This window comes from Scyliorhinus canicula, chromosome 5, assembly GCF_902713615.1.
Source record: "Scyliorhinus canicula chromosome 5, sScyCan1.1, whole genome shotgun sequence".
Classification (NCBI taxonomy): Eukaryota; Metazoa; Chordata; class Chondrichthyes; order Carcharhiniformes; family Scyliorhinidae; genus Scyliorhinus; species Scyliorhinus canicula.
This window is the reverse complement of record NC_052150.1, coordinates 70,830,442-70,850,371: the sequence shown is the minus strand read 5'-3', so window position 1 is coordinate 70,850,371 and position 19,930 is coordinate 70,830,442. Positions and strand designations below refer to the sequence as shown.

General features: G+C 43.3%; 1 protein-coding gene across 1 annotated transcript in view; it reads right to left on the bottom strand.

Annotated features, from left to right (window-relative positions):
* The window catches only part of ube2ql1 (ubiquitin-conjugating enzyme E2Q family-like 1), a 44,984-nt gene extending 26,822 nt beyond the window's left edge, over positions 1-18,162 (bottom strand). The window contains exon 1 of the mRNA XM_038797192.1: positions 16,722-18,162. Coding sequence (XP_038653120.1) covers positions 16,722-17,447 — 726 coding nt within the window. The 5' untranslated portion in view covers positions 17,448-18,162. The remainder of the gene's footprint in view (positions 1-16,721) is intronic.
* Between the last annotated feature and the right edge of the window lie 1,768 nt (positions 18,163-19,930).

Below are 19,930 nucleotides of genomic sequence, written 5' to 3'. Positions count from 1 at the left end.
GTCAGGATTCCTGTTACATTGATGGCCTTGGGTAGCTCCAAACTGTTGTGCTTGTCTGCATCTAATTAATGACCTTAGTCAATAATGAGCCAACCTTCAGTGGAACTCTTGGAAACTTGGTTTAGCCTCATCTTTGTTGAGTTCTCGGTTTTGTTCACAGCATTTTTCCACGAGAACTGTGGGATATTTTTTATCATGCTTGTTTATGAATTCTCCAACAATCTCATTCTTATATATTCAAAGCTATCTTGATTGCTTTTGAGTGCAACAATTCCTCAGTTAACTGATTCTATGCTAAAATTCCTCTGGTGAGAAGAAGCCCTACACAATGACCTTTATTGGAGTCTTGAACATAGTTGGATAGAAGGGTCCCAAAAATCAACATACTGTGAATTGGGTGGTTACTGCAAGTGCCACAAGAAGACATCTCTAGTGGTTGCCTGCCTTATGCCTTCCTACCATTTTGGAGGAGAAGGTTGTCTTGACACTCCCCCAGATTCTACTCTGCATCTACCCCTCTGTGATGGTGCTCATATTGATTTTAAAATGTTTTTAAAAGCTCACAAGGCCCAGCCTGCTTCCTTAGCCTACAAAATGGAATCCCTCAGCCCACCCCCTGCTCCTAGCTCAATGTGGGTCATTTTTACCTATCTGGATGGACATTTCCTCTCCTGCACTGGATCCTGAATAAACTGGGAAGCTGAACTTGCACAGCCCCTTCCTTACAACCATCCTCTAACCTCCCTGATCTTGAAAGGGCTTGATGGAGATTCGGACTGTCAGAGGGTTGACCAGAATATTCCGGACATTTACGACCTGGGGCTAACAGCTTCCTGTCATTTTCTGGTAAATTCCACCAAACCCCTTCCAGGGCCACAGAGGAGTCAGGCAAAATCCTTGAGCAAATTCTTGCCATGCTCTTTTTAATTGGATATGCACAGAAAATCCACTACCTGCACAAAAAACATCTGACCGACTTAAACTTGTAATGAATCCTTGATAGAATCGTAGAATACCTACAGTGTGGAAGGAGGCCATTTGGCCCAATGAGTCTACACCAATCCTCCAAAACAGCAGCCCACCTATGCCCACATCCCTGCCCTATCTCCGTCACCCCACCTAACCTATTGGACACTAAGAGACAATTTAGCATAGCCAATCCACTTAACCTGTACATCTTTGGACTGTGGGTGGAAACCCACACAGATACAGGGAGAATGTGCAAATTCCACAGTCACCCAAGGCCAGAATTGAATCCATGTTCCTGGCGCTGTGAGGCTGCAGTTCTAACCACTGTGCCACCATGCTCCCCACTGTGAAAAAAATCTGTCCAGCTCCACTGACCCTATCAAAATCTACTGTGCAATGCAGACAATTTCTATTAAATTTCCGCTTACTCGTTCTTCTCCAACAGAAAGAGAACCGGGGGCAAAATTCTCCCATCGGGAGACCAAGTCCCGATGCCGGAATGATTCACCCAGTCCCGCCGGGCCTTGGAGTCGCGTAAAATGCGCGCGCTGCCCGCGCATGCGCAGGTTGGCCGGCGCCAACCCGCACATGCACGGTTGCCGTCTTCACCGTGGCCGCCCCACAAGAAGATGGCGGATGGATCTTGCGGGGTGGTGGAGGAAAGGAGTTCCTCCTTCAGAGAGGCCGGCCCGCCGTTCGGTGGGCACCGATCGCGGGCCAGACCCCTTTTGAGGCCCCCTCCAGTGCTGGACCCCCCCCCCCCCCCCCCACCACAGGCTGCCCCCCCCCCCCCCCAGCGTTCTGCACCCCCAGCATTCCCGCGCTGTTCCTGCCGGCAGCGACCAGGTGTGGATGGCGCTGGCGGGAACCCGCCGTATTAGGCAGGCCGCTCGGCCCATCCGGGCCGGAGAATCGCTGCTCGCCCGTTACAAACGGTGAGTGCCGATTCTCCGAGCGGCCAGCCGTAAATCTCGCCGCGCCGGTTTGGGGGGGGGGGGGGAGAATCGCCTGCGGATGCCGGGCGGCGTGGCGGGACTCGCCTGGTGCCCCCGCGATTCTCCCACCCGGCGTTGGGGGGGGGGGGGAGAATTGCGCCCCCGATGTCTAAAGTCTTGCCTCATAACCAGTGTTTATCATTCCTGGCTTCATCATAAAGTTCAAAGATGAGGGGTAAATTACATTAATTAGAATGTTAGCCATAGGACAATAACTCATATTTGCTCAGGACTGTTGTGCCTTTTAGGATTTTTATTTCCTCAGGCTTCTTCGTAACTACGTCAGACATCAAAAGTTTCAGCCTGGTTATTTGAACTATGATTGTGACTTCATCGGGTTCACCTTCGGGATTCAGAGAAAAGTGATAGTTTCCCTGTGACTGGCCTCTCCGTTGAAGGACTTACTGCTTCTCTATTTTGGGTCTGTTCCCATAAAAGTGACTTTTACGCTTGTAACCCTTTAAACTTGCCTTAACTGTGACAGTACGTGTATTTTTGTACTAAACCGTGACTTGTTACATTTTTTGGATTGCTTTGCTTCCAGGCAAAGTGTGGAGTTGCTCTTTGGAATGGCCACAACATCTACATTGTATATCTTACAATTTGTTTCGCTTACCAAATTTGTTTTTCAACATTCCAGAGCTTTTAAAAGAGCTGTGTTTCACTAAAACATGGGGCGGAAATCTCTCCCCCCCATGCCGGGTGGGAGAATCACCGGGGCGCGGCGCGAGTCACGCCACGCCGCCCCAGCACCCGCACTCGATTCCCCCACCCTCCCCAAACCGGCGCGGTGAGAGTCACGGCTGGCCGCTGGCAGAATCGCCGCTCGCCCTTTGTAACGGGCGAGCGGCAATTCTCTGGCCCGGATGGCCAAGCGGCTGGCCGAATACGACAGGTTCCCGCCGGCGCCGTCCACACCTGGTCGCTCCCGGCGGGAACAGCGCGGGAACGCTGGGGGGGGGGGTGGCCTGTGGTGGTTGGGAGGGGAGGGGGCCTCAAAAGGGGTCTGGCCCGTAATTGGTGCCCACCGATCGGCATGCCGGCCTCTCTGAAGGAAGACCTCCTTTCCTCTGCCACCCCGCAAGATTCATCTGACATTTTTTGTTGGGCGGCCGCGGGGAAGACAGCAACCACGCATGCGCGGGAAATGTAATTTACGCGGCGCCGCTTTTACGTGGTGCCAAGGCCCAGTGCGCATAAATGACACAGCGCCACTCCTAGCCCCCCGGGGTGGGAGAATAGGGGGCAGGGAGCGGCCTCCGATGCTGGAGTGAAACACTCCGGTTTTCACTCCGGCGTCGAGACTTAGTCTACAGATGGGAGAATTGCGCCCATGGTGTGTGCCTCTTAAAACTGATATTTGCTAAGGTCTCTCAATGTTGCACATTACATTGTAGTCTAACTTATCTGCGGTTCATTTACCTGTATTAATAGATCCAACCGGCAATATTGCTACCACTTAGTGTATTCATTTGCCCTTCCCGTGGAAATAAGACTACAGACTTAATAATATCTAAATGTTGCTTTTCGGTTATTATATGAATTTGACACAGTGAGAACATCCAAGAGGGGTTCCCCAATGCACCTTTGTGGCACTCCCCAAATGCGACGCTGGGGAGCTAGAAAGTTATGGCCCAATAGTTTACTTTGCTGACTTTTCACCAGAAATGGAAGTTGGAAATTAATATGTTTCAAGCAAGTGAAACGTTGGAAGAGGAAGGCAAAAGAAAATGAAGGAATGTCTGTCATAGGGTGGAAAACTGAAGAAATTACATGATAAAAGAGTTGGTGGTTCAGGGTCAAAGGGAATGGTAGCGGGGACAAGTGAAGACACAAAACGTGTGACCAGTGGAAGTGTGAATGGCAGCGTGATGAATAGCTGCCTTCCGCTCGTAAAAACATGGGAACAACAAGAGTAAAAACAAAAGCAGAAAAAGAAAGGAAACAATAGGGGTGAATAGATTGCAGTCTCAAATTGTTCAACTCAGTGTCGGGTCCAGAAGATCCAAATCTAAATATGATTCCTTGATCTTCTGATGAGCTTCACCTGATGAACAGTGCAGTAGGCAGGGGAAGGAAAGATCAATATGACATCAAGGTGGAAAATGCAATACTTTTTCACCTTCACTCTGACCTTTTGGTTAGATTCAAAAAATAGGTGCAATCCAATTCGTTAGGCTTTTAGATCACAAATTCTGGGACTCCTTTATCTTGATTTCTGAAAACTCGAAAGGGTCTAACTATTTCTTATTACAGTCTGCTAGTGTTGATTGACCTTTGGTAATTTCAGTGTGCTTATTGCAAAACGGTATTAAAACAATTCTGCAACATTTAAGTGAGGTCAAAGTGATTTTTTTTCCAGTTTCTGCATTTGAGAATAATAGGGTTCTCAATGTTTGAACAGTGCCAAAAATAGCCTCAGTATAAGAACACATAAACAGCAGTCGGCCATTTAACCCCTCAAGCCTATTCTGCCATTCAAAGAGATTACGATTTATCTGTGACCTTCGTCCATGTTCATTTGTTCCCAGTTCCCTTAATAATGTTGATTCACAAAAATCCAAGTTTTAAAATTAACTTATCTAACATCAATTGCTGTTTGTGGAAGGGAATGCCAAATTTCTACCACATTTTGTGTGTATAATAGTGTTTTCTAATTCCACTTCTCAAAGGCCAGGTCTAATGTTTACACTATGCTCCCTAGTCCTAGACTAGCCATGCAGCAGAAGTAGTTTCTCCCAATCTACAGGAGCTTCCCTAAAATCTTGAAAACATCATCAAATCACCCCTTAACCTTTTAAATTCTAGACAATCCAGCCCCACTTTGTGTAAATTATCCATTTAATTTTAACTCTTGGACCCCAGGTAACATTCTGATAAATCTACACTGCACTCCCTCTGGGGCCAATGTATCCTTCCAGAGGTGTTGTGCTCAGAAATTCTTACAATACTCCAGGTGTGGGCTAATAGGGTTTTGTATAGCAGAAGCATGACTTTTATCCATTCGTATTCTACTTGTCTAGGTATATAGGTCAGCAATCCATTGGCCTTTTTGATTATCTCTTGTATCTGTTCATATCATTTTAACGTTCTGTGTCCGTGAATTCCCAAGTCTCTTTGGAACTCCACTGGTTCTAGATTTTCATCAGTTAAGAAGCACCCTGTTCTAAAGTTTTTAGGTCTAAGATGAATGATCCACATTGCCTATACTGAAACCCATTTGGCACAATTATGTCCCATTCACTTAATCTATCAAAATCTCAGAGGGCAGAATTTTACAGCACCATTGGGGTGGGAGCAGTAATGGAAAATGTGGGGAGCCATTCAAAAGTCCGTTGGCTTTGGCAGGGTCAACAAATCCCACCAGTGGAAGGGTCTGGAAAATGTTATTCTTAGTAAGTTTATACTTTCATCTACATTGCTTACAGTGCTACCTATCTTTGTGTAAACAGCAAATTTGAGCATGGAGCTTCCTAGCCTATCATCGGAAAGTCATTAATAAATATGGCAAATAGATGAGGCCCCAACACTTGTGTTGGTCCTTGTGGGGCAGAAATATTCACATCCTGCAAATTAGCATTCCCGTTCATTATCTCTATTCTTTCTCTTCTTGGTCAGCCAACTTCCTGAACAGGTCAATATTTAATTATAATTCCATGAACTTCAACTTCAGCTAACAGTCACTAACTAATGATGGACTTTATCAAATACCTTCTGGAAGTCCATATCAATAATATTCTTCAGTCACCTCTTCAAAAATTTCAATCATATTTGTCAGGCATGACCTACCTTTCACAAATTCTTGTTGCTTCTCTTATTTTTCAAAGTGCTGAGTCATTCTACATTTAATCGTACACTCCATCAACTTCTCTACAACGTAGGCTAACCGGTCTGTAATTCTCTTGTTTCCCTCTGCCATCTTCTTAAATAACAGGTTGTCAGCAATTTTCAATTATAAAGGAATAGTTCATATTGAGAGCCGTGCTCCGAAGGCTCGTGTTTGAAACAAACCTGTTGGACTTTAACCTGGTGTTGTAAGACTTCTTACTGTATAAGATTATAGTTAGAGCACCTGCAATGTTTGCATCTGTATTATTTAATACCCTGGAAAGGAAACTATCTGGCTCTGAGGAATTGTCGCTCTTTAGTGCCATTATTTTCTTCATTACTGTTACTTTGCTTACACTGACTTTGGAAAGTCACTATCTCTGATTTAATATTAGTTTCCTTGGAATGTCTGGCATACTGACTTCTTCAGTAGTACAAAGTAATTATTCAGCATGTTCTCTACTTTTGGCCTTCTTTTTAATCCTTCATGCAGATATTATGGGCTGGAATTTATCTGGGTGTTGAATTCTGCACAGAAAAGGGGAGTGGATGGTGCTGTTATGAGGTTGTGAAACCCATTAGAACATCCTGCAGAATTTAACTGCAAAGCTCCTTTAAACTTTTTTCTTCCATGGGGTTCCCACCCACAGACAGCCTGCTTGATAGACATTTAGATGGAAATCTGCTTCACAAGGCCAAACCCTAACAGAACAAGTAATCGCATTGGGTGAAGGAGTGATATTTTGACGTGGTCGTGGGTTCCAATATGAGATGGGAGGAATCTATGATAGTCTGGGAGATGGGGGTGAATGAATGGTGGTCGTGGGGGTATCCTGACTATAATAATAATAATAATCTTTATTGTCACAAGTAGGCATACATTAACACTGCAAAGAAATTATTGTGAAAAGATGAGGGGTGAGGTGGATCCACTCGTGGACTGCATGCAGAAGGCTGACATATGAAGGAGGATTTCCGAGAATCTGAGGAATTTGATCTAAGGAAGGGGCAGGGGACTGATGTGATCTAGGTGGAAGAACTCAAGTGGGGCTGGTTGTGATGGTGCTTTGGTGAATGAAATGAAAATAAAATGAATGAAAATCGCTATTGTCACAAGTAGGCTTCAATGAAGTTACTGTGAAAAGCCCCTAGTCGCCACATTCCAGCACCTGTTCGGGGAGGCTGGTACGGGAATTGAGCCGTGCTGCTGGCCTGCCTTGGTCTGCTTTAAAAGCCAGCGATTTAGCCGAGTGTGCTAAACCAGCCCAATGTTCCAATGACCAATGGTCAGATGGATTGTGGGAGGTAGGAGGGAGAGCTGGGTGATGTGACTTTACAGGGTAGAATTCTGGGCCCAGAGAAAACACTCGCTTCCTGGACCACAAAAAGTGCTGTTGATGCATTTAACTCATGGGTTCAATCATTCTCATCTTCTTTCAGCTGTATGGTTTCCCAAAGCCGGGAAAACCCAGCTGGTTATGATTACAAAACAGAATGATTCGTCCAGATTTTCCGTGTCCTGGATGGTTATACCAAGAAATATGCCTTGGGAACCCCCTGAAAGTTTCCACTTCCATTGGGAAATTCAGCAGCATCTGGTACCCTCTGAAACCACCCCTCCCCCAACCCCACGACTATCCTCTCCACCCTTGACTAGCTTCCCTAAACCTCACTCCTCGACGACACCGCTGATTGCCCAACCACAATACCTCTCCAGACCCCTCCAACACCCACTGCCTGACCACCCTCCCACTCATCCTGACAACCAGCTATTCCCCAACCCACCCTGACCCGCCAATAACAACCCCACCCTCCATCCCCTAACTACCCTATTCATGTCTCAAAAGCTCGAAGAGTTAATATTTATAGGAAGTTTGGAAATCCCTTATATTTGTAATTGTTTATACACATTTGAACTTTGTCCAAACGACTTAATTGCAGTGCATACATAATGGGGAAAGAGATAAGATGGGATACTTTGTTGTAACCCTGTATTTCAGTGTGAAAATAAAACAAATCAATGGCAAAATGTTTAATATTTGTTGTTTGTGTTCCCAAATGAAGTTATCCAAACCATCCCAAGGTGCGTAAGAGAGACAGGAAATGAAGAAAAGGGGGAGGAGTGACAGTATTGATTAAAGATGGTATCACAGAGCTGGAGAGAGAGGATGTTCCAGGGGGTCAATGATGGAATCTCCCTGGCTAGAGGTAAGGAATGGAAAAGATGCAATAATGTTGATCAGTGTAGTAAATAAGCCACCAACTAGTGGAAGGAATGTAGAGAAACAAATCATAGAATCCCTACAGATTTGCAAATAAATTACAGAAGTGCAAGAATTATAGAGTAATTATAATGGGGGACTTCAATTATCTAAATATGGACTTGGATAGGAATAGTGCAAATGGACAAGAACGGTGAGAGTTCCTGGATTGTGTTCAAGATAATTTTATGCACCAGTATGTTTCTGGTCCAGTGAGAGGATAGGCACTATTGACCATGGTTCTGGGTGATGAATTAACCCAAGTGGATCAAATTGGGAGACCATTTAGGGGACCAGTGTATCATTAGGTTTAGGTTAGCCATGGAAAAGGACAAGGAGCGAACCAGAATAGGGATAACTAATTAAGGAAAGCCAACTTCAGTGGATGAAAATACGCCTGAGCCAAGTGAGTTGGAATTAAATGTTGGCAGAAAAGATGGTGTCTGAACAATGGGCAATCTCCAAAGAGATAGCATTGTAGGACATGTCAAGCTGCATTGCCTTGAAGGAGGAAGGTACGACAAATAAATATAGAACACCCTGCACACCGAGAAAGATAAAGGTGAAGATTTCATGTGAAGGCAGGAGAAATAGCAGAGGTATTAAATGAGTACTTTGCATCTGTCTTTCAAAAGAAGAGGATGCTACCCAGGTGAGAGAGGATATCACTGGTACACTCAAGGAATTTACAATTGTGAAGGAGGAGGCATTAGAAAGGCTATATTTACTTGACATTGATAAGGTTACAGGACCAGATGGGATAAATCCAAGGATATGGAGGGAGGTGAGAGTGGAAATTACAGACGCACTAGTGATAATCTTGCAGTCTTCCTTAGACACAGAGGTGATGCTAGAGGGCAGGGGAAATGTGAATGTTGCAGCGTATGGAAATTTCTGGAAACCATAGTTTGGGACAAAATCAATAGTCACTTTAACAAGTGCCAAATTAATAAAGAAGCCAGCATGGGGCAGCACAGTGGTGCAGCGGTTAGCACTGGGACTATGACGCTGAGGACCCGGGTTCGAATCCGGCCCTGGGTTGCTGTCTATGTGAAGTTTGCACATTCTCCCCATGTCTGACTGGGTTTCATCCCCATAACTCAAAGATGTGGATACTCTAAATATATTTTTAAAAAGGAAGCCGGCATAGATTTATTCAGGTGAAATCATGTTTAACTAATTTGCTGAAGTTTTTTGTGGAGGTAACAAAGAAGGTTGATAAGGGCAATGTTGTTAAGATGGTGTGTATGGATTTTCAAAAGGCATTTGATACAGAGCCACACAAGACTTGTGAGGAAAGTTCGGGCAGCATGTGGCGTAGTGGTAGCACTGGGACTATAGCGCTGAGGACCCAGGTTTGAATCCCGGCCCTGGGTCACTGTCCGTGTGGCGTTTGCACATTCTCCCAGTGTTTGCGTGGGTTTCATCCCCACAACTCAAAGATGTGCAGGTTAGGTGGATTGGCCATGCTAAATTGCCCCTTAATTGGAAAAAAATAATTGGGTACTCTAAATTTCTATTTAAAACAAAGAAAAAAAAAAGACCTGTGAGCAAAATTCAAGATCATGGAATAAAGGAGGAAGTGGGCATTTGGGTAAGAAATTGGATGAGTGACAGGAAATAAGAGTAGTGATAAATAGTTGTATTACAGATTGGAGGAAAGTTTGTGGTAGAATTCCCCAGGGGTCCAGTCTTCTTGATATATATTAATAACTTAGATTGTTATTATGGCATGTTTACAAATTTGCAGATGATACCAAGATTGGAAGCATTGTCAACTGTGGTGGGGACAATCTTGAAATTCAAAAGGACATAGACTTATTGATGCATTGGGCAGATCAGTGGCAGATGAAGTTCAATGCAGAGAAGTGTGAGGTGATTCATTTGGGCAGGAAGAATATGGAGAGACAGCATAAAATAAAGAGAGAAACTCTAAAGGGGGTGCAGGAGCAAAGAGTTTATATGTATACAAGTGATTGAATACGGCAGGGCATATTGAATGAGCAAGCATTAATAAAGCATGTAGTAGCTTAGGTTTAATTAACAGGGGCATTGAGTACAAGGTTAAGCAAGTCATGTTAATATATAAGACACCAGTTAGGCCTCATCTGGAGTACTGAGTCTAGTTCTAGGTGCTAAACTTGGGGAAGGGTGCAAAGATATTGGAGAGAGTACAGGGGAGATTCTCAAGAATGATTCCAGTGATAAACAACTATGGGGGCTGAAAGAAGAGATTGGAGAAGTTGAGTCTGTTTTCCTTGGACAGAAGAAGGCTGAGGGGAGGACTTGATGGAGATATTCAATCTCCTGAGGTATGTGAACAGAGTAAATAGTGAGAAACTATTCCCTCCCAAAAGTATGTCAAGAACTAGGGCAGCACGGTAGCATGGTGGTTAGCATAAATGCTTCACAGCTCCAGGGTCCCAGGTTCAGTTCCCGGCTGGGTCACTGTCTGCGGAGTCTGCACGTCCTCCCCGTGTGTGCGTGGGTTTCCTCCGGGTGCTCCGGTTTCCTCCCACAAAGCTGTGCGGGTTAGGTGGATTGGCCATGCTAAATTGCCCTTAGTGTTACTGGTATAGGGTGGATACGTTGGCTTCAGTAGGGTGATCATTGCTCGGCACAACATCGAGGGCTGAAGGGCCTGTTCTGTGCTGTACTGTTCTAAATTCTAAAACTAGAGGGCACAGATTCAAAATAAAGGGCAAAAGGAGCAGAAATGATGTGAAGAAAATGATTTTCACTCAGAATGTGGTTGGAGTCTGGAACAAACTTCTTGAGGGGAATTGGATTGCTATCTGAAAAGAAAGAATGTGCAAGGTTATGGAGATAAGGCAAAAGAGTGGTTTGATGTAGAATGCTCTTTCAGAGAGCCAGTGCAGACTCGATGAGCTGGATGGCCTCATTCTGCACTGTAAATATTCTGTTCCATGCAAGTCAAATATGATGCAATATGTTTTGGAGGTGGAGATCAAATGGGTTTGTAGAAACAGCTTTCCCTATGTTGCAAATGTTTAATATCAGATATGCCTACCACACAAAGACCATTACTGCCTTTTGAAAGAAAGGTGATACAGCAGATGGCCGAAGGAAATGAATAGGCTTCATCGTTGTCATGTGACTTGACCAAACATTTTAGTGGGCCGTTAATTTTCATGAGTTGGAAGTCTAGCTCACCACTGACAACACTAATTTTTACGCATCTATTTTAAATGGATAATGCTGTGTGGTATCTATTCCTCTCCAAGAATAGAAGGCTTAAAGATAACTTAAAAACACAATCTCATGATATGGTTATCAAAGTTTAAATATCCAACCACAAATGCTAATATTTATTTTGTTGAGATTGAATAAACAAACTTTTGGACTAAGATGATAGTACTGTCCATGGTAGAACTGAAATCAATGACTGTCACTTTCTTCTACTTGAGGGAGGGGAGAGGAATAGATACCACATAGTGCATAATGTTCTTGCTATGTCCTTGTGGAGGAGGTGGAAATAAGTAAATCGAGACAAATACAGTGCAGTCAAGGATCAACAAGAGTAATTTTAAATCGCCAGTGCTTAGGCCTCAGTTCAATGATGAAAATAACGTTACTTTAGTGATCCAGATTAGTGGTATACATTACACTTAAGTGTGAACTGTCCACCTTGATGAATTCCAAACTACTGTAATTTGGCCATGGTGCTAGGCAGTGAAAAGGACTTAAAGATAACTTAAAAGCACAATCTCATGAGAAGGTCAATCGATGTTTAAATATCCAACCACAAATGCTAATATTTATTTTGTTGAGACTGAATAAACAAGCTTTTAGCACTAAGGTAGTATTACTGTTCATGGTGGAACTGAGATCAATGATAATAATTAAACTAAAATCTAACCTTGTATGTAACATTATGATATATTTTATTGTTAATATATTTTGAGTAAAAATTTCAATAATTTAATGGTTGAGTTTAATATTTCTTCCTGCTCCAATGCAAAACAGAGACTTGTCGCAACAAATTATTTAATTCAGTTATCACACTGAGAACCAGTGCGACTTTCTCTCAATCAGACGCAGGCAAACTTGAGTGATAGCTGTATAATCATCTGGATAGGAGGCAGACCTGCTATTCTTGTGATTTTGATTCAGTACTCTCTAGTTGTGGGGTAGGTGCTGCACTACCTGTGCTATGAGATTTCCCAGACATTTTACTGTTTTTATTTAATTAACTACAATATGATCAAATCATATACTCTCAATTAATTTCTTTCAATTTAACACAATGGACTTTAAATGCTCCACCGTAAGCGTCTCCATTAGAAATTAGTGTACATTAGATATTGCATTTTCAACTCACACAAGCTCATTCTATCTCACAATTTTGGTCGTAAATCATTACATCAAGGTATATTTGGTTGTAATGGTATTTAAATAAGTAATTTTACCATGAGGTGAATTTTTAAAAGAGTTTCAAAAAATTAGCAATGTTAACATTTTCTACTGTCAATTTTGTCTTGATTTGAAATTGTTCCTGTTTAAGCAGGGAATATTGAGATATTTGCAAGAACTGACTCAGAGGTGTTTCTAATCCTGACAATTGAAAGGAGCCACATTAACATTCATAGGCACACCCAAACCAGATGTGTTTCAATGTTTTTTTTATAATTTAGCTGAGTTAACCCAACTCCTCACAATTAGGTCAAAGCTAATTCCCTTGACTATATTAGTACTTACTGGGTCAGCATTAAATTCCAAAAATATTTCCTATCCAGAAAAAGAAATGGAAGGCTGTTAAACTTCAATGTGCTTTTTGAAAAGAATTGATAGCAAGGCCTCGAAGGATCTCTAAGAACAAAAGAACAAATGCATTTTTATTGCAGGGGAAGTCTGGCATCTGTTTTGTGCACTGCACAATAATCACATGAATAGCCAACCATATTACTTTTAGTAGTTTGGTTGAGGTTAGAATACGGAGACGAATACTGGGAGAACTTTCTGCTCTTCTTCAGATAGTCCTACCAACAAAGGCAGATGGGAGTCTCGGCTCAATATTTCAACTGGAATCAGAATAACAATGCAGCAGTTCCACATGAGATAGTGATCAAGAGTAGCCAGTCCTGCTGGTTTACCCATTGGACCTTGCATCAAAAAAGGGATTTGGAAGAAAAATAAAACAATGGGCTGAATTTAATGGCGAAAGCATGGCGCTGATGGCAAGCCAGATAGCCAGGGGCAACCCTGGCATGGCGATTTACAGAAAGCATGATATTATTCATTGCCGGCATCTGGATCTCCAGCCCTTTAAGGATGAAGATCCCAGTTCCAAGAGCTAAGGGCTGACAGCTCTTCAGTCCCCACAGCAATACCGTGAGTGTAAGCCACTGCTGGGGTTGCAGCTGGTCAAGAACAGCGAACGTGGAGGAGGCCCCAGAATCCAAGTAAGGGTTATCACATGGGAAATCTGAAAAGCAAACATGATATGGGCTCCCGGGGGAGTCCCTCATTCAAAGACCCTTTTGAGGGACCTGGCATCGGGATGGAAGCCAACCCTTGCCTTTGCTGTCTCCCTGCACTCCGGCAAATCCCAACCCGACAACCGCATCCCACCCTCACTCACCTGTGGCCTCGGATCTGACACTGATCCGGGACCTCTGGTGGGTGCACAGCTGGTAAATGCCAATGCTCCACTGGTGCTTTCTGCAATGGGCATCTGCTGACCTCTGATTTGCGTTCAGCTCTTAGGAGGTGGGATTTCCTTGATCCTGAGGAAGGCATGCCACTGCCCACTTAAGTGCCTGATTGGCACTTACTAGAATGGGCCTTTCCCAAAGAGGCAACATGGGACTCTTGCCAGCTCTCCAGCTGGCAGGTGGGACCTCCATCACCTAAATTAAGTACTGCCTGAAGTCCTTAAGTGAGGTAAAGGATCTGGGGTACCGCTATATAAATCACCAAAATAAGTAATTCCTGTTTAGAAAGCCCAATAAAATGGGAAAACAAAGGTTTATTTCTAGATGGGTCAAAATTAAAGCTGCAAAGTTACTTTAAACTTGTGTGGAATCTTGGTTGGACTACACCTAGAGCACTGATAACTGCTGTCTGAAAAAATGAGAACAGTTGTTGGTAATGATTCTGCCATATGCACCTTTTCTACAAGCACTTTTTGTTTTCTTACTTATTCCATTTCCACTACACAGTTTTGCCTTGCACCATCATTCATTTTGTTATTTAATCTCAACTGCCGTCTACCCTGTCACAGACCTTCTGTTTTACTTTATTTCTGCCCTCCCCCCTTTCTCTGTCTCTGTACTTGCTTAAAAATTTGCTGTTTATCTTTAACTTTTTCTAGGTCCTTGATCTGAAATGGTGACTCGGGTTTTTTCCTCTACTGCCTGACCGCTTAATATTTTCAGCACTTTATGTTTTATTTCCAATTTCCAGCATCCACAGTATTTTGTCTTTGTAAAAGTAACTCCCTGTATGTCCACACATTCATGGTTTCATACTTGTTGTGCAACTGACAAATTAGGAGTATTCAGTCATTCAGGAATGTTCTGGAATCACAGTAATAAACATTATTCCGACATTTAGTAAATAGAGGGACGTTGGAACAGGCTGCAGCTGGACAAATTTACTTACATCAAGCCCCACCATTTCTCCCTCAGACATTCAACCATCGGTTGAATATACCTAATACCATACCAGAAGAAGGGTATGACAATTTCTGGCTCCTTCTGGGGGGGGGGGAGAAACTGAATAATTCATGACAGTAATTCTCCTTTCTTTCTGAAAAATCAGATAAATGGGAAGGGAAGCTCTACTCTCCTATCTCCATATATCCCTATTCCTTTAGTGGTTGTATCAGCGGTTATATGGCAGCAAAACTATTTCATTTCACAGTCTCTGTCAGCATCCAATAAAAATCAAAAGCTTTGCAATACGCAAGAAAATCAAACACGACAGGAGCATCTAACTAACAATTTCTCATGCTCTGTGAACCTGCAGAAAAGAAATCATGCTAATTGCTACCACTTCCATGCACATTAGCTGTGGCCCAGATGAGGCACAGTGCCGTTTATCATTCTCACTGTGTTGATAAAACAGGCCTAAATTTGAAAAGCATACATCTCACTGTTGTGCTGAAAGTGATCTTTGCTTTTTTAGTTAAAGAGCGGCTAATGAATTTTCTAAAATTGTGTCTGTACATCAAATTGCCTTTAACTTGGCTTGCTATCGCGTCCATTTGTACAGCTAATAACTGGGGGAGGAGACTACTATCACAAATCCCACGAGATAGTGTAAAACTTTACATTGATACATGCTGCCTTAGCTTGGTAAATTGTGACAACTACTGTATTTTTGCCAACTTAATGAAGTTGAATAATTGGCATCAATCATTCACATCAAACTCTAATAAAAATTGGCATTTACCATTTTCTATTAGTAAGCTAATAAAATGAAATGCTATCTGATTAATTTGTACCTATTGACAGAAACGGTCATATTTTACCCACCCAAATCTTCATTTGCGTCCTCTCCGAAATTTGCAGTAATAAATATCCCAGAGCTAAACTGCAATAATGTTGCTGACTTCAGTACGTAAAATGAAGTGTCACTGGCTAAAATCCACTGGTTCCATTTTGAGTCACTAGTAATAGATGGGATTCCGGCGTTTGCTTTATTTTGAACTAGTGTGTTGTCCTATGCTATTCAATGCTGTACATTTAAATAATCATTAAATAGCAAGGAATAAGAAACATTTCTCAAATATATATTATATATTTGTAATTATACAATTATAAAATGTATCTGTGCCTTTTTGGGTTGATAAAATAAAACTACACATGTTTTCCATTGCAATGTAGGTGTTATTTAGTTATTGAGTTGGCTGTTACTGAAAATTGTGTATTATTTACTGGTACTACAACAGGAGTTTTCCGCCTGAAAATTTAAAAAAATGAGATAGTTCACCAATAGGTGAATGCTGAGCCCTTGGGGAAAAAGTTGTTACGAGCTATAAACAAAAACTTGGCTGAAGAAGGATTTTGAGGGTTTTTTTTTAGTAGGCAGGCTGTGGAATTTAGGGAGGGGAATCCAATAAGGGGTACGGAATTGCACATCTGTCAAACTGTAATGGAATTCAGCTTTTTATTAACACAATGCAAAAACAAAAGTAGCACAGAACAACCAATATTTAAGTTAATCATTTAGGTGACTATATTATAATTGTTAGTGTATTTGTATGTATCGAGGAATTCAATTGAGAACTTTTGCATTGACTTTTCACTCATGGTTAAAAAATGAAATTACATTGATTTGTTTTATGAGTTATCCAGACTTCCTGTGATAGCATATTTCTATTGTGACAAAATTGGGGGATAATTAATTTAAGGTATCATAAAGGAATAATCATACATGATAAACAAAGAACGTTGGGCATCCGAGTATCTGTCAAAATCATAGCTTGCATGAGGACAATATTGATGTCTGAAGGTTGATAAACAGTGGCACACTGAGTATTTATAAATGATGTTTTAATAGTGAAATATATGTGCGTCATCATGGGGCAAAATAAAAGTATGAGAGATTGTCAGTTTCTTTCGTTGTAACGTAGATCTATTATGGCAATGCGAGTTATTACTTGAGTTGGAGAGACAGATGTTGGTATTATGTTAGCCCTTACCTGTCCTTTGACCAGACTGGCTGCGAACTGCCTCATGACTGCCTCCACGGTGTAGGCGCTAGACCAACCCCGCGGGGTCAGCAGCTCCATGCAGATCGCTCCTCCGTCCAGCACGTAGCCGTTCTCCAGCCGGGGGCTGAGCACCCTCATGAAGGGGGGCGAGAAGGGGAAGTTATCCGGGAAGTTGAGGTTGAGCAGGATGCACTCGGTGCTCGTCTCCTTCATGTCCTGCCACAGCGCCGAGTCCTTGTCCACCTGCAGCAGCTTGACATTCCACTCGAAGAGGTTGTCCTCCACCAGCTCCACGCTGATGAAGTGATCGGTCAGTTTGCGGATGTCCTGCAGCTCCTTCATGAGCCTGCGGCTGCGGACCTGAGCGCAGTGCTGCTTATTGGGGGGCTGCCCGGGGATGGAGGAGCTGCTGCTGCTGGTGCTGGCCGGGGGCACTTTGCTCCCAGCCTGCTGCTTGTCCTTGTTGCTGTCCTTGGTGGAGGGGGGTTGCTCAGATCTCTTGTGGTTGTGTTGCTGTTGTTGATGGTTGCTGTGGTAGTGGTGGTGGTGATCAGACTGGAGCAGGATGCTCTCGTTACTCGAGGAGTTGCACTGCTTGTTGGCGTTTTTCTGGCTGCCACTCTTGGTCGCCTTGCGGGAGCCTTGGTGTTTTGCACCGTCGGTGTCTCGATCGTGGAGGCGAATTAGACCAATTTTTCGAAGCAAGGTAGCCATTCTCTCAGCAAATCGACAAGTTTTTCTTAAGCTTCAAACCCCCTCCCCCCTCCAAATTGTTTTCAGTAAAAAATCCTGAAGAAGAATTCTGGAGGAAGAGGCGAAAGTGGTCGTCGCGCGAAGAAGAATAAAATGCAATTTGGCGCAACTCATCAGAACGAAATCATGTTCAAAAAAAATAAGAAGAAAAATCCAAATAGAATAAGCAATCGACGGGGATATCTCCCGGCTTCGTAATTTATATTGCAAATAAAAAGTATGGATTGGCAGTCAGCCGCTCCTTCGCAACCTTCCAAGAAGCTGCCGCAAAAAAAAGACAAATATCTCCTTTCTTTTTCTGTGGCTCTTCCGACCTCCGCCGGGTGTTCTTTCTGAGATCTGGCGAGAGGAAAAACGATTCCCAATTTGTTTTTTTTTTAAATAATAAAAATGGTCTACCTGAAGAATCTCCGGCCCAGCGCCGCGAAGCTTGAGTGTGGCAGGTCTGCAAAGGAAGATGTGCTTGGGGTGCGGGCGGATCAGCTCTCGGGCGCGCTTTGAGCGCTTGTCATTGCGGTGAGGCTGCCTCGCTCTCACTCTCTCACTCTCTCTCTCTCTCTCTGCCCCCAGCACGGCTGTGGGAAAGCTGCCTCTGCTCGACTGGCGCTCCGGACCTGACGTCCAAGACGGAGCTTTAATAAATTAAACACCGACCGCACGTCAGTCTCCCTGCTGCCTGCTACGTCAACCCCCGCGCTCAGATATATTCACCAGTGCCAACCACGCACACACGCACAAACAACCTCCTCCCCCCAGCCCCCTGCTCAAATTAAAATTCAAAGAGCATCTGACTCCTCCAGCATTAGCTGGCTTTTCTGTGCACCGGTTTGAAGGGTCTAATCCCTGCCCCTTTTGTGCCTTTGCTGGCGATTTGCATGATTTGTTTTTTTTTTAAATCGTGTGTAACACAAAGGAAATGTTGGACTTCGGGGTGGCACTGCGGTGGCTGGGGGGTGGACGGCAGCAATTAGAACACATTCAGTCAGTCAAATCAGCATGCCCACCAGCTTCTGAAGAGACAGTTCAACGGCGCATTCGTGCTTTTAAAGGTGCACTTCCTTTCATTTTAATTTTACAAGGGGAATGTTTGGCATATCCTGCCTCCATTTGTTTACAGGTGCACTATATGATGCAAAATACTGCCTATTTTCGTGGTATCCTTGAGCATTGTGTTAATTACAATGAAAACGCATTCTGTTTTTGTTTGTCTTTCTTATCCAAATAAAAAAGATTTAATGACCAACTTTCTCCTCAAACCCCTCCCCCTTTAAAATATCTACAAACCCTGAAAAGAGCATCCAGCCAGTAAATTATCACATCACCACCACAAAGTAATCAACAATAATAAAACAACAACTTGCATTAATGTAGCACCGATACATAGTAAAACATCCCAAGGTACTTCACAGGATCTATTACCAGACAATTGAGCTGGACATGGAGTTATTAGGACAGATGGGCAAAAGCTTGAACAAAGAGAGATGTTTTCAGGAGTATTTTAGAGGAAAGGGGGTAGGTGGAGAGGTTAATGGAGGGAATTCCAGCCAAGTTTTGGCAGCTGAAGACCGGGGGGAGCAATTAAATTAGGGATGCTTAGGAGGTCAGAATTGGAAGAGATCAGAGATCTTGAAAGGAAGAGGTGATGGTTACAGGGAGGGGCAAAGACACGGAGGGATTTGAAAACAAGGGTGAGAATTCTAAATTTGGGGCATTGTTTAGCAGGGAGGCAAATATGCAAGCATAGGGGTGATGTGTGAACAAGACTTGGTGGTGAGAGTTAGGGCATTAGAAAGCAGAATATTTATTGACCTCAAGTTTATGGAGAATAGAATGTGGGAAGCTGGCTAGGATTGTGTTGAAATAACAAAGACTTGGATGAGGATTTCAGCAGCAGATGAACTGAGGTATATTCTGCTCACCCAGCGCTGGATATCAGACAAGCAGGCTGACAATATAGAGCCAATTTGAGGCATTGAAAGTTATGTTGTCAGTGTACATGTGGAACTATAAATTGTGTTTTTAGATTATATCACTGATGGAAAATAGGAAGGAACCAAAGATTGATCCTTGGGGATTCCAAAGGTAACAGTGTTGGAAGTGGAAGAATGGAACCAGGCTAGGGCAGTCTTACACAGCTGGATGACGAAGAGAGGCTTTGGCATGGGTGGGCGGGGAGATGGTTAGCCACCCCTGCTGAAGGCTGCAGGTTGAGAAGGATGAGGAGGGATGGTTTACCATAGTCACATTTGTATAGGATATCATTTGTGATGCTGATACAGGATACTTCAATACTATGGCTCATATTGGAGTGATTCAAATATGAAGCTGCAGAAATAATACAGTAAGAAGTCTTACAACACCAGGTTAAAGTCCAACAGGTTTGTTTCAAACACGAGCTTTCGGAGCACGGCTCCTTCTTCAGGTGAAGAAGGAGCCATGCTCCG